Source organism: Echinops telfairi, unplaced genomic scaffold, assembly GCF_000313985.2.
Source record: "Echinops telfairi isolate 266 unplaced genomic scaffold, ASM31398v2 ScPeMD7_443;HRSCAF=831, whole genome shotgun sequence".
NCBI classification, from domain to species: Eukaryota; Metazoa; Chordata; class Mammalia; order Afrosoricida; family Tenrecidae; genus Echinops; species Echinops telfairi.
In genome coordinates, this window is record NW_022104341.1 from 81,639,704 (window position 1) to 81,652,791 (window position 13,088).

Consider the following 13,088-nt stretch of genomic DNA (forward strand, 5'->3'; position numbering starts at 1 on the left):
ATAGCCTCATGGAGGGTGGGGTGGGGTCGCTATAAGCATTAGGGAAGCATGTTGCCAAGTGTTTCTCGCGGCGAGTTGCTGAGTAGGGTAGAAGCACAGGGCACGGCTGTGCAAGGAAGTGGTGGTGGTGGCTAGGTGCTGTTCTGACTCATAGTGACTTTATGTGCAAGGGAGTGAAACACTGCCCCGTAGAGGGCATAAAATGACTTAGGTGTCGCTGTGTTTAAAAAAAGAAGGAAAAGGGTTTTGTGGGTTGTGTTTAGAGGTTTTACTTTATTTATCCTGAGGGCACAAAAGAATCATTAAAGGATTTTGAACAAGGATGACCCAGTCAATTTGATTTTAAAATCATTATCCTTAATTAATTTTGCTTCTTAATTCATTCAGCAGTTCCAGCCTGGTCAGTGTGATCATTCCGAAGACATTTGCAATTGTCTAGGCAAGAGAGCTGACCTGAACAAAAGCAGTGAGAATAGGAACAGAGGGGCGAGAATGACGCCAGCAACTTGGAGGGGCTAAAATAGGCAGGGATTGATTGGGAAATTGATTGTAGCTCTGAAGATTGGAATAGAGGAAGGAGCTAGGTTTGTTAATAGACCTGATCAAGCAACACGGGAAATTGGTGTGTTTATCTCCTTAAGTTTGGGAAAGAGAAGAGACTACTGCTCCATGTTGAGTCAAGAGAACAAAAGACAGGGAGTAAGAAGAGGGACCTTGTCCTCCAGGAGAGATGGGTAGATGAGCATATTCCATGTGTTGAAACTCCCTAGCCACAAAACTAGCAGTCTTCAAACTTCTTTTTTTAAATAATGAGATGATGTGATCAAGAGGTGTCGATGGGATCAGGTATCAGGCATCAAAGAACAAAATATCATATCATTGTGAATGATGGGGAGTGCAGAGTGGAGACCCAAAGCCCATCTGTAGGCAACTGGACATCCCCTTACGGAAGGGTCTCGGGGAGGAGACAAGCCAGTCAGGGTGCAGTGTAGCAACAATGAAACATACAACTCTCCTCTAGTTCTTAAATGCTTCTTCTCCCCCGACTATCATGACCCCTATTCTACCTTACAAATCTGACTAGACCAGAGCATGGACACTGGTACAGATAGGAACTGGAAGCACAGGGAATCCAAGACAGATGAACCCCTCGAGACCAGTGGTGAGAGGGGTGATACCGGGAGAGTTGGGGGGAGGTGGGGTAGAAAGGGGGAACCAATTATAAGTGTCTACATACAACCCGCTCCCAGGGGCACGAGCAACAGAAAAGTGGGTGAAGGGAGACATCGGACAGTATAAGACATGACGAAATAATAATAATTTATAAATTATCAAGGGTCCAAAAAAAAGTTATCAAGGGTTCATGGGCGGGGTGGGGGGGGTGAGCTGATACCAAGGACTCAAGTAGAAAGCAAATGTTTTGATGAGAGCAACAAATGTACAAATGTGCTTAACACAATGATGGATGTGATAAGAGTTGTACAAGCCCCCAATAAAATAATTTTTTAAATAATAATAAAAATAAATGAACTCCAAAGCTAAACTCAAAAAAAGAAAAATAATGAGATGAGCCCTTAAATACAGTCTCAACGTGCAAAAAGCCGGAGGTGGAGGGTCTGCCCATAGGACTCTGCAGGCCGTTTCAGCAGCATTGTTGTAGAGTGAAGGAGCCCTGGTGGCAGAGTAGGCTGCACAGTTCAGTGGTTTAAGACCACTAGCTGCTGCTCTGGAGAAAGAGGAGGCTCGCTGCTCCCTTCAAGATTCACAAGATTCACTGGAAAACACAGTGGAGCAGTTCTGCTCGCCCTTCAGGGTCACTATGAATCGAATTGGACTCTGTGGCCGTGGGTTGTGTTCTAGAGTGAACACAACTGAAGTTAACCCCACTTGCACTGTCCCAAGCCTTAGATAAAGGTTGACATTAGAGACCCTACAGTTCAGGGGCTCGGAGAACAATGCCTCGGGTTATGAAAATGCACCAGCTTTAAAAATGGTGTCCTCTTGAGGTGGGTTTGAGATGAAGAATGGTCAAATTGATGAGGTAGAATTATCTACTTCAGTCAACCCTAATTGTTCCACCAGAAACAGGAGTAGGGTGAATGGCAGTGGTCTTGTCTGGGAGGCCAGAAGCCTGAGGTCTGGTCCTGGCTCTGCTACTTGCTAGCCACGTGATCTTGGCACATCCCTGAACCTCATCTGCTTTGCTTTCCTCGGCTGTTAAATGAGGGCTGGGTGATCTCTGAGGTCCCATCCAGCTCTAAAATTCTATTAATGTGAAATAGCCAGCCTTTTGGAAAAGGGCTTTTGATAAAGATCCCGTCTCAGATTAATGCCTACTGTAAAAAATGACCTGAAAGTTCCCGGGGAAGGAGTAGAGGTGAAGCAGGCAATGATATTATAAAGTCATCTGTATTTTGTAACTAGACAGCCCACTCTCAGTAGTTTTTTGTGGGAATGTTCTATGATCTGGCGTTTGGTTTCGGTCATAAGAACACAGTGAATGATAAGGGCCTCTGACCAACTAATATGGCAGAAGGTACAGGAAGCAAAGGTTAAGAGCTGTTTGAGGTTATTCTTTTGTAAGGTTTCAAGGGTGTGTTAGGTCGGGTTGACTAGAGAAACAAATTCAGTGACCGCCCCCCCCCCCCATAATGTATAAGAGAGAGCTTTATATTAAGAAGTAATTCTATATCAACTAAACAGTCCAGCCCAGCCCAAATCAAGTCCATAAGACTTATACTAGTCCATAAGTCCCTTTTCAGACTCACACAGCCACATGCAGTGATGCAGAATGCAGGAACATCACTGACTGGTGGATACAGGGTCTTGTGAATCCAATGGTGATAGAAGCATCACTGGGCTCTTGCAGGTCTGAGCATGGCTCCAGGAGTTCTCTGAGGGACTCAACAGCAGAAGGTAAAGTCAGAGCTAGAGAGGGAGGTTCCCAGGACCCTCCTTATGAGGAGGTCACACCCACAAGGAGGCACCATCAGGCTGTGACCTGAGTGACAGGCTAGAATCTGTTCCCCTATACTTCAAGGTGACACGAAATTCTGTACCTGTCACAAAAGGTGTCTGTAGCTGTGTCCTGACCCCACCACTACTGCATAGAGGGGTCTGGTCACCATTTTCCTGCTACTGAGCGTCAGAGCAGGGCTTATTAGGTGGTCCCTCTGTGGCTTTGCTGGTGTGAGAATTGTCAATTGTCGCGCCAAGAAAAACTACCCTAAGACTGAAGGTCTTAATAACAACAAACATTTTATCACCTCACAGTTTTTCTGGGTCAGGAATTCTGGAGAAACTAGCAGGGTGGTTCTGGCTGCGGGGCGTACATGAGGTTGCAATGCTGTCTGCATTATCCTAAGGTTGAGAGGCACTTGAAGAGCCACTTTCAGCCCCACTCACATGTGTTGGCAGGAGACCTCAATTCCTTGCAACCTAGTGCTTGAGTGTCCTCACAACAGGTTAAGTGGCTTTCCTAGAGCAAATATTTCCAGAAAGGTGGCAAGACAGAAGCTCTTATGACCTTTAGTGGAAGTCATTCATCGTCCTGCCAGTCTGGTTTGTAGAAGCAGGTTCCTCAGCACAGCCCACACTCCAGGCAAGAAGAATTAGGCTCCTCCACCAAAGGAAAGAGACAACAGCAACAAGAGTAGCCAAGATTTGTGGGCAACTTTTGGAAACACCGCAGCTGGCTCTGGCACACATTTTCTAACCGAGGAGGTGTTAGGAGCAGATTTTATTAAAATATATGTCTGGTTAGTCCATAGAGCTCCTCATAAACTGGTTCTTAGAGCTGGGTGACTGTAGCTCTTTTTTGCCTTCATGAGATATATTTAATAGTTATTAAAGAACTGAACAAAGGGAAATGGTGAATATATGCATCAAATGTGCCGCATCCCATTTGCAGATACTGCTGTAGACACTATATTCATAATGAGCCAGGATGTATATTGAAAAAGTGATAGTAAGAAAGATAGACAAAAAGGAAGAAAAAAGAACATAGAGTATAATGGGATAAATGTGTGGGTAGGCATCACAATTTGGATATACAGACAAGGGGGCACCTTACCTAGCTCAGATGATCCAGGGAGCTTTCTGGAGTAGCGACTTCCACGTGTTAACCCTGCCGGCACCAGGACTCAAATGTTGTGAGCAAGGAAAGACCTCACTGCTCTTTTTGCCTTTCAGAATGTTGCTGAAGCACAGTGCATTGCCAACCAAGTTCAGCTCTTCTACGCCACTGACCGGAAAGAAACCTACGGGTTAGTGGAGACCTTTAACCTCAGACCAAATGAGTTCAAATACATGTCTGTCATCGCAGAATTGGAGCAAAGTGGACTTGCAGCAAAACTGAAATGTGCCCAGAACCAGGATAAGACTTAGAGCTTCTACACGTTGGCTCCACTCAGGGTCTGATTAACCCTGGGTAATTTATAGCCCACCCACTTGAACTACAAAGAACTCAACTTGTAATCCTGAGTGGGCTCTAATGAGTTGTCCTATGTGTTTGCTGCGAGGTGAGCCCTACTTCTTGATATTCAGATCCAAGGTACCCAAACTTTCTGATAATACTTGCCAGCATATCTGAGACTTCCTTTTCAGAGACTGTAGTCAAAGCAAGAGATAGTGAAGGATCTACAGGGTGTTTACTTGGCTTTAATGCACCAGTGCGTGTTGGATGTTGTTCCTTCGGACCTCCCAGCACCCACATGATCAGCCCCTCCGCTGTGTGAACTTGTGGCAGAATAATGAGCTGAGAGTCCTGCTCTAGTTAGATGTGAGCTCTTGTGTCCTCTGCCCTGCCCTCCTTGGCCATCCAAAGATATAACCTGGATATCCTTATTTAGAGTCTAGATAACTAGATGTTCCCATCAGGATAAAGACTTCATCCAGATGTCCCCAGCTTTGCCTTTAGTGTAGCTGGTGTGAGGTGTCAACAGACTTCAGGTATAATTAGATACACGAGTACCGTGCCTGCATGTTATTAAAGCGTATGAAGTGGCGCTTGCTTCTCTAACTCAGCCTGTTAGAAATTGTGTATCTGAAGGGGATATATCAATAGTGTAAATAAATCAACAGCTTTGTAAGGGGAAGATCAATCTCGATTTGCATGATTTTATTTAAAGCAATTCCAAGCAGTGCCATTGTTATATAAAATAGTAGGTGGAAGCAAATGTTCCCAGACTGAGCATGGGGGAAATATAGCAATAAAATCAAGCCTAACTTACGATCATTGTTACACAAAACCGTGAAATCGAAGCCTGTGCTGTCCCAGGTGTGTCAGTCTGTGGGCTGATTTCATCAAGACCAGGCTTGAGACTCAGAACAGATTCTTGAAACGCTGACAATGAGAAAGGAGCTCTCCAGAGTTGGAATCCACGTGTGGTCGGTAATTTCACTGTTGTGACTTCACGCCCAGCGATAGAAAAGGGTGCTGCTTACATCCAGCCTTCTGAACCCAAGGCCCCGGGGCCATCAAATTGTCTGCCACTCCTGTTCGGGGGTAGCATGCTCCTCGTCAAGGGCGCCTCCTGCCTAAGTTCTGGTTGGGACACCACATATGGTGCCTGGGAATTTAACCGGTGTTTGCAGTTTGTGTGTATGTGTGCTTGTTAAGAGAGGAGTTTTAGAGTTGGGGCTGGTCTCCAAGCTCTTTGCATGGAATTGGATTTGCCGTTATATTCTGAGCAGTATCTGTTTTGTTGTATCACTGAGTCTGTGTAGAGAAAGACAGTGTTTCGCCTGGAGAAGCTGCTAACCTTTCACAATTTCTGTAAAGGTTGAGCTGATTGCTGATGAACATTCTGGACCTACCTCTGAACATGGCAGTTCATCTTTTGAGACATTTTGGTCCTATCAGCCGGCAAATGCCGTCTTCCTTAACTGCCCACTGACCGTCCTAATTCTTTTAGGCCATTGCTTTCATGATTATCCAGTTCTCTTTGCTTTTCCCTCCAGATGGAGGGAAACCTCCACCAAAGGGTGAGGAAATGACGAGAAAAGAAGTGGTCATTCATTTCATTATTTGTCCCAGCTTTGCCCTAAATCCCTACGTGCAAAAAAAAATGGGGGGGGGGTGTATCTATAGATAATGACCAGAGTACCTTCTAGCTGTGGTTTATATTTGTTTAGAGAAATCTGGCAAAGAACTGAAAGCCGTGGCTTCAGTGCATTGGTCCCCTGGTCCCAGCACAGTGTTATGGAAAACAGACAGTCCTTAAAGTTAAGTAGATCTTGGTTCAAATGTCAGCATGGCTCTTCATTAGCTCTACAAGGTTGGACAAGTTATATAAACTCGCGTTCTGGGTCTTCACCTGCAACACAGGGATGATAGTGTCTACCTCATAGGACTTTTGTGAGACTCAAATCAACGGAGATTAAAGTAAAGCTCGATCACTGTTAACCTGCTCTTCTCCTATTAAAGACCCACACCGATTAGCCTCTCAGATGTGCAGGTCATCCTTCATTCCACTTCAAAGAGCAACACTTCTCTCACTAGTTCTCCCACTTTAGCTTGCAGTAGAATCACGTCATAGACTTTAAAATGCAGACTCCCAGGCCTCACCCCTCACCTACTGAATCAAAATCTCTAAAGAGTGTGCTGGGAGCCTGCATTTTAATCTGCACTCCAGGTGAGTCTGGTGCGGGTAATTTAGCCAGCCCTCTGAGAATCCTTGCCTTATCTGTTTCACAAGAATGCCCAGTTGGCCAGGTCTTTCTTCCCGGCGGTATCTAGGATTTCAGTTTTACTCTGGACCTCCCATGTGATTGCAGAATCCAACGGCATTGTGTTCATGTATGTCTTCTCTCCCACCAGACTGTGAGCTCCCTGAGAGTCAGGATCTGTCTCTACCCTCCAGTGCCACAGGCATGGCCTGGAACTTAGAAAACTGTTCAACTGTTGGCTGAGTAAATAAATGGCATGAATTTTAGCCAAAACATTATCGAGTTCTTGTATGTGTGGTTATATTTAAATACTCTGGGTTTAAGAGAATCTCTCTTTTTTTTTCATGGTTTTTGTTTATTGTATTTTAGTGTTTATGAATACAAAACTTGGATGACATGCCCTCCACCTCAAAATTTGGTCCACAAAAATATATTGATAGATCCAAAACAAACAACCATATGAATGTGAACGAGGAGGGTCAGAGTGGAGACCCAAAGCCCATCTGTAGACAATTGGATATTCCCTCACAGAAGGGCCACAAGGAAGGGACGAGTCAGCCAGGGTGCAGTACAGCACCAACAACACACAACAACATTCGTCTAATTCCTCAAGGTTCCCACCCACCCTCTATCATGACCCAGTTCTACCTTACAAATCCGGCTAGGCCAAGTACACACATTAGTACAGATAAGAGCTCTCAACACAGGGAATCCAGGACAGATAAACCCTCAGGACCAGTAGTGGGAGTAGCGATTCCATGAGGCGAGGGGGAGGGTGGAGAATCTCTTCACTCACATAGATTCAACATTTGGTTTGCAAATATTCCTGCTAACAAAATACAGAATTCTACACAAAGTATCTATATTTCAGCTAACACACTGGCATTACCTTGGTGAGTTGGCGCGAGTATAATTCTGCAGTTGCTCACAGAGCATTCACTGTGCACCTGCCATGTCAGTGGGAGGCACAGGAAGTAAGCAGGACATAAGCCCTGCCCTCGGGCTCTCGGCTCCCACCTGTCTGGCTTTTGACTGTGCCTCAGAGTCATTTTGCCATGTCTTGTTCTCAGGGTGCTCTTGCTGGAAGTTCTTTCTTCAACCAATTTGGAGATAAGAGCCACATGTTCTGCTTTGTCTTGTTTGTTTTCGCATTGTTTGCAGTACTAACCCTCTGCTCAGTCTTAGAGAAGGGATACAAATGCCTATTCCCCCAATCATTCGATTATTATGCCAGCATCCTTCCATTTATATTTATTGAGCACCTAAGTATCTGCTCACTCATCATTAAAATGAGGAATACAGCAATGAACAGGACAGATAAGGCCCTTGGACTCATGGAGACTAAATTCTTGTGGCTAAAACAAACATAAATCAATAAGAGTATTCCACCTACTGGTGATGCTGTCAAAGGGGCTGCGGAACATAATGTGACAGTTTGTGGAGCAGAGGCAATCATTTAATGGTGAGGACACCTGCCCCTGAAGAGGTAAAACTTGAGCAAAGGTAGAAGTCCCAAGTAAAGGAGGGTGTTAGGCTGGGTTCTCTAGCGAAGCAAAACCCGTGGCTGTGTGTTTGCCGGTGGAGCGGGGCCGGGGGTGGGGTGTGCGCACGCGAAAATCAAACCAGGGCCAAGGGGCACGGTCACAATTGAGAACATAGAGCTAAAAGAGGAGGCCTAGAGAGCTCAAGGAGAGACTGGTACCTGCATTCCGCGGCAAGTTCTCACACAAAGGGATTGATTGCTGACAATGTGTTTGAAGGCAAAACCAAGAAGGAAGAACATTTTCGTCATTTGTCTGTGGTCCAGAGGGGGGAAAATCCACCTACAGAATGCTGTGTTTCAGCGGTTTCTCAGGGAACAGGAGAGACGGTCTTAGTTGAAGGTCAGACCACCCAGGGCCTCAGCAACTTGTGTTGAGCTGTCAGCTGTCTCCCACAGCCTTGCCTACACCGCGCAATGTGGTGGTCCTGTCCCACGGGAAGAAAGAAATGACGCTCGGACTGCCCCGGAAATGCACCCTGTTACTCGGAAGGCTGGGAATTCCTTTCGCAGAGTTCATCTTGACAGTCTGCTCCCACGTGCGTGTATCACACACACATACATAAAGAGAAATTTATATCAAGAAAATGGCCCACATAATGACAGAGTGGCTAAGTCCAGTTCAAGTTCATGGAGGCTTCTGGCTCGAGGCTTCAGGGTCTGACGAAGCAAGAAAATGAATCAGGAAGACCACAGGCTGGTTGATGCTGAGGTGAATGAACCCAAGGTCAGCAGGTCAGGCTTGTGGCTGCAGAGTCGAAGGAATCCAAGGTCGGCAGGTCAGATGTGAGGCAATATGGCAGGCGGTTGGCTCAAGTTCAAAGAACCAGAGGTCAGAGAGCCAGCTACAGGATCCACACCCAGGAAGAAGCAAGCTAGCCTCCCCACTTAGTTAGGAATTAGACCACACCTCCAAGAAACGTCCTTTTCACTTGCTTCCGGGCTGTGACCTGCACTCCAGCCCTCCATCCTAATCTCGCAACTGATTGCGTGCCCCCGGCCGATCCCATTACGGAGTTGATTGCATTGGTTTGTTGGGGTTTTTTTGGTAAAAGTTTTCATTTTATTATTTTTTTTATTGGGAGGCTCGCACAGCTCTTATCACAATCCATACATATATCCATTTTGTCAAACACATCTGTACATATGTTATCATCATCTTTCTCATGAGCCCCTGGCACCAGCTCCTCGTTTTTTACCCCTCCCTCCCCTATGCTCCCATGATATTTTATAAAAGATTCTTTTTTTTACCCCCCTGTCTTACACCAACTGCTGTCTCATTTCACCCACTTTTCTGCTGTCCATCCCCCTGGGATGGGGGTCATACATCAATCATTGTGGTTGGTTCCCCATACTCCAGCCCCTCACCCTTATCCTAGTATCACTGTCCCCTATTGGTCCTGAGGGGTTTATCTGTAAGACAGAAAAAAGGAAAAGAAAAAGAATTGTTCTGGATTACATTGTATTCTGTAACACGTGCGGTTACCCTGTTTTAACTGCCAACCCACTTAGAATCCTGACCCAGCCAAGTTGACAAAACCTAACTGTCACAAGGGGCACAGCAAGTACAAAAGCTGTGAGGCAGGCCCAAGCGATGCGTGCTGTGTCTGGGCAGCTTTAAAGGTTCCTTCTTACCCTGGAGAAACCTGCAGTTCAGCGAGGCAAAGTTCCAGTAGAAGGCAACTGACTGGTGCCATCTCTGAGGAGGGACCCAGGAAGGGAGGGGACCATACTATGTGCCCTGGTGGATGTGATGCTTGCCAGGCTGCGGTGCCTGCTCATGAAAAAGATGCAACTTACTAGCAAATAATGAACCGTGCTAAAGCCTCAACAGATAGTGTCCCATGCAGGTTGGGAGTAGGCTTCACAATATACACATGTTAATCATCACAAACATTTACTAAGGGGTTGCCATATGCCGGGCACTGGGCTAAGCTCATGACGTGGATGGTCTCGCGGAGTCCTTCCAACACCCCTGTGAGGTCAGGAAGAATCTGATTGGTGAGACCTGTGCTCGACGCAGCCCTGCTCTGCCCCTGCTCTCGGTCTGTACCCCAGCTCCCAAGCCTTACAAAGACACACTTTCCGAACTAGCCCTTGCTCTGAGAGACGCGTCTGCCCATTTTCCTTCTGGCAATTAGAGAACAGAATAGATGATTCGCCCATTTCTGATGCCTCCAAACATTCATTCGAAAGGCATCACATTCTAGTTAGGAAAGGTGGCTGTGCTCTGTGTTTTATGCCGCCGGAGCACGTGGGTCGTGGCAACTCTGCTGGAATGAGCCGGTGGGTTGCGTCCATGTTTTTATCACTGTCCTGTCAAGGGAAAGACCTGGGACACCCAAAGGGGAGAGATGGCTTGATGAAGGCTGCTACTTGCATCGGGAGCCAGGTCAGCAATAGGAGGCAACTTTAAGTTCTAAACTTCATAGAACCAAGTATACTAACTACACGGGCCCATCCCTCACGTTCACTCCAACAGCTATGTCTGTGCTCTTCAGGCCTCGGGAATTTGGGGTACCAGCAAAGTTGGTTCAAACCACTTATGGGTTGTCAGAGCACTCGGGTTAGGACAAAACCGGAACCTTTTCATCAGCTCACAAGAGCTTCAGGTAACGTCTCATGCTAGCACACACACCCCTTCCCCCCTCTCAGTTCTAGGCATCTGGATGACCGGCAATAGTTACCTGAAAATGCTGGGCTCTTCCTATCTCTGTTGCTACCTTTTCAGTTATTTTGGTCTGTCCCACGCGCCCATCCCCGTTCATCAAGCTAAGGCTCATTTGCCCTTCAAAGATCTCCTGGAACATCTCTGCTGGAAGCATTCTGACAGCTACTTGGCTCTCCCCACTGCTCTTGCTGGGGCCACGCGCCCTTCTCAATTTCCGTAACATCTTGTGCTAAGGCTTAGGGAAGCACCCAGGCTGTCTTCCCCACAGGACTGGACACTCTTTGGAGACAAGAGCCCTCTCTTATCAGACACTATGTTCCCAGTGTGCAGCATGAAGCCCAGCAGAGAGATGAGATATTTAACTCAGACCACATCTGTCCCCAAGCATCCCTTCCTTACACAACCTGATCCAGCCTGGCAAACCCATGATGATTACGTCTCAGCCCGAAGCAGTGGTTATTTTACTTGCTCTCAAATGCCATCTTCCCATGATCTGTTTCCAAACTTTTAATTTAATTTATTTATTTTTAATGAGGAATTTTAAAATTTGGGGGCTCTATATGTATCCCTATTCTCTTCCATCAGGCTGGTTTTAGCCCACTGTTCTCACATTGTGACTTGAATCTTGACTCTGTTGCCCAGAACTTGTATCACTCCCCACAGATGGGATTTTTATTTCTTTTACTTCTACATCTGCCATGACCGTAACCAGAGGAACTTGATTCCTTTGAAGGAAAATGGTACCCCATCAAGCTCTTGTTCCCCTAAAGAAAAGTAAAACACTGAGACGTCGCACAGGGCAAGATATGACAAAATAATAATTTATAAATTATCAAGGGTTCGTGAGGGAGGGGGAAGAGGGAGGGAGGGGAAAAATGAGCTGATGCCAGGGGCTTAAGTGGAGAGCAAATGTTTTGAGAATGATGAGGGCAATGAATGTACAAATGTGCTTTACACAATTGATGTGTGTATGGATTGTGATAAGAGTTGTATGAACCCCTAATAAAATGATTTGAAGAAAAAAAAAAGAAAAAACACCCTGTCTTGTGGCATGGTAAAACATGACTTCTGCTTCATGTTTGACTTAAATCACTTTTCGTTGGTGTTACTGCATTCATGATTTGGCATGAATTCCCACTTTGCATTCTCATTCCTTCAACTCACATCCATTCTTCCATTTTTGATCTTGCCTCTGGCCTTGTGAAGTAGCTGGCAGAGCTTATATCGTGACACTGGTTTTGCAAAGGGCGGCAGCAGAGAGATGCTTTACTGAGCCTCACTTAGTGCAAAACTCCCAGCAGATTCTGAGATGTTCACTTCCATTATGTATGGTTCTTCCTTTGGATCTTTACAGCCACACGATGAGGATAGTAGTCCCATTTGACAGATGAGGACACTGGGGAGGACACAGGTTGTCAGTTGTTGTCAAGTTGGCTCCAACTGAGGTTGGCTTCCTGGGCATCAGAATGAGACTCTCCCTGGTCCCGTGCCATAGTTATGAGTATTGGTAGTCATGATCTCAGCCACTGGAGACTCATCTTCTGCAGCCCAGCAGACCATATTGTGAACTATAAAAATAAAACCCACTGCCATTAGCTTGATTCCAGCTCATATCATCCCTGTTGGACAGACTAGAACTGGCCCATAGGGCTTCTGAGGCTAAAATCTTTGCAAAAGCAGATAGCCACCTCTTCCTCCTGTAGAGCAACTGGTGGGTTTGAACCACTCACCCTACGGGTAGCACTGTGCCACTAGGACTCCCCTTGTTATCTATAGCCTTTTCATGTTCAGGAAAAGGGCTTTCTTCCTAGTCTATCTTAGTCTGGAAGCTCCACTGACACCTACCCACCATGGTGACCCTGCAAGTGCTTGGAATCCTGGTGTCATCTCTTCCAGCTATTGTAATCCATGTGCGCCACCACACCTTATGACAAACTGACAGATGGGTGGAAGGTGAACAGCATAGTTGATTTTAAAAGGCAAGTCTAGGAGGGCTTGCGGGGGGGAGGTGGGGGGAGGTGAGCAGTGAGCCAAAATGACAGGTACAGGGGAATAGTAAGGGTTCTAAAATTGATAGCAAGGAGGATGCAGCTTTTCTAGTCATGGTTGATCAATTATATTTGAAAGGAATTACTGATAGGTAAACGATGAGTAAACATGATAGTAGGGCAGGAGGGGGAAAAAATGAGGAAAGAAGAAGATGTGTGT

General features: G+C 46.0%; 1 protein-coding gene across 1 annotated transcript in view; it reads left to right on the top strand.

Moving 5' to 3' along the window:
- The window catches only part of ATPAF1 (ATP synthase mitochondrial F1 complex assembly factor 1), a 44,692-nt gene extending 37,745 nt beyond the window's left edge, over positions 1–6,947 (top strand). Inside the window, exon 8 of the mRNA XM_004699453.2 lies at positions 4,192–6,947. Within this exon, the coding sequence (XP_004699510.2) occupies positions 4,192–4,386 (195 nt within the window). The 3' untranslated portion in view covers positions 4,387–6,947. The remainder of the gene's footprint in view (positions 1–4,191) is intronic.
- Positions 6,948–13,088: the final 6,141 nt, after the last annotated feature.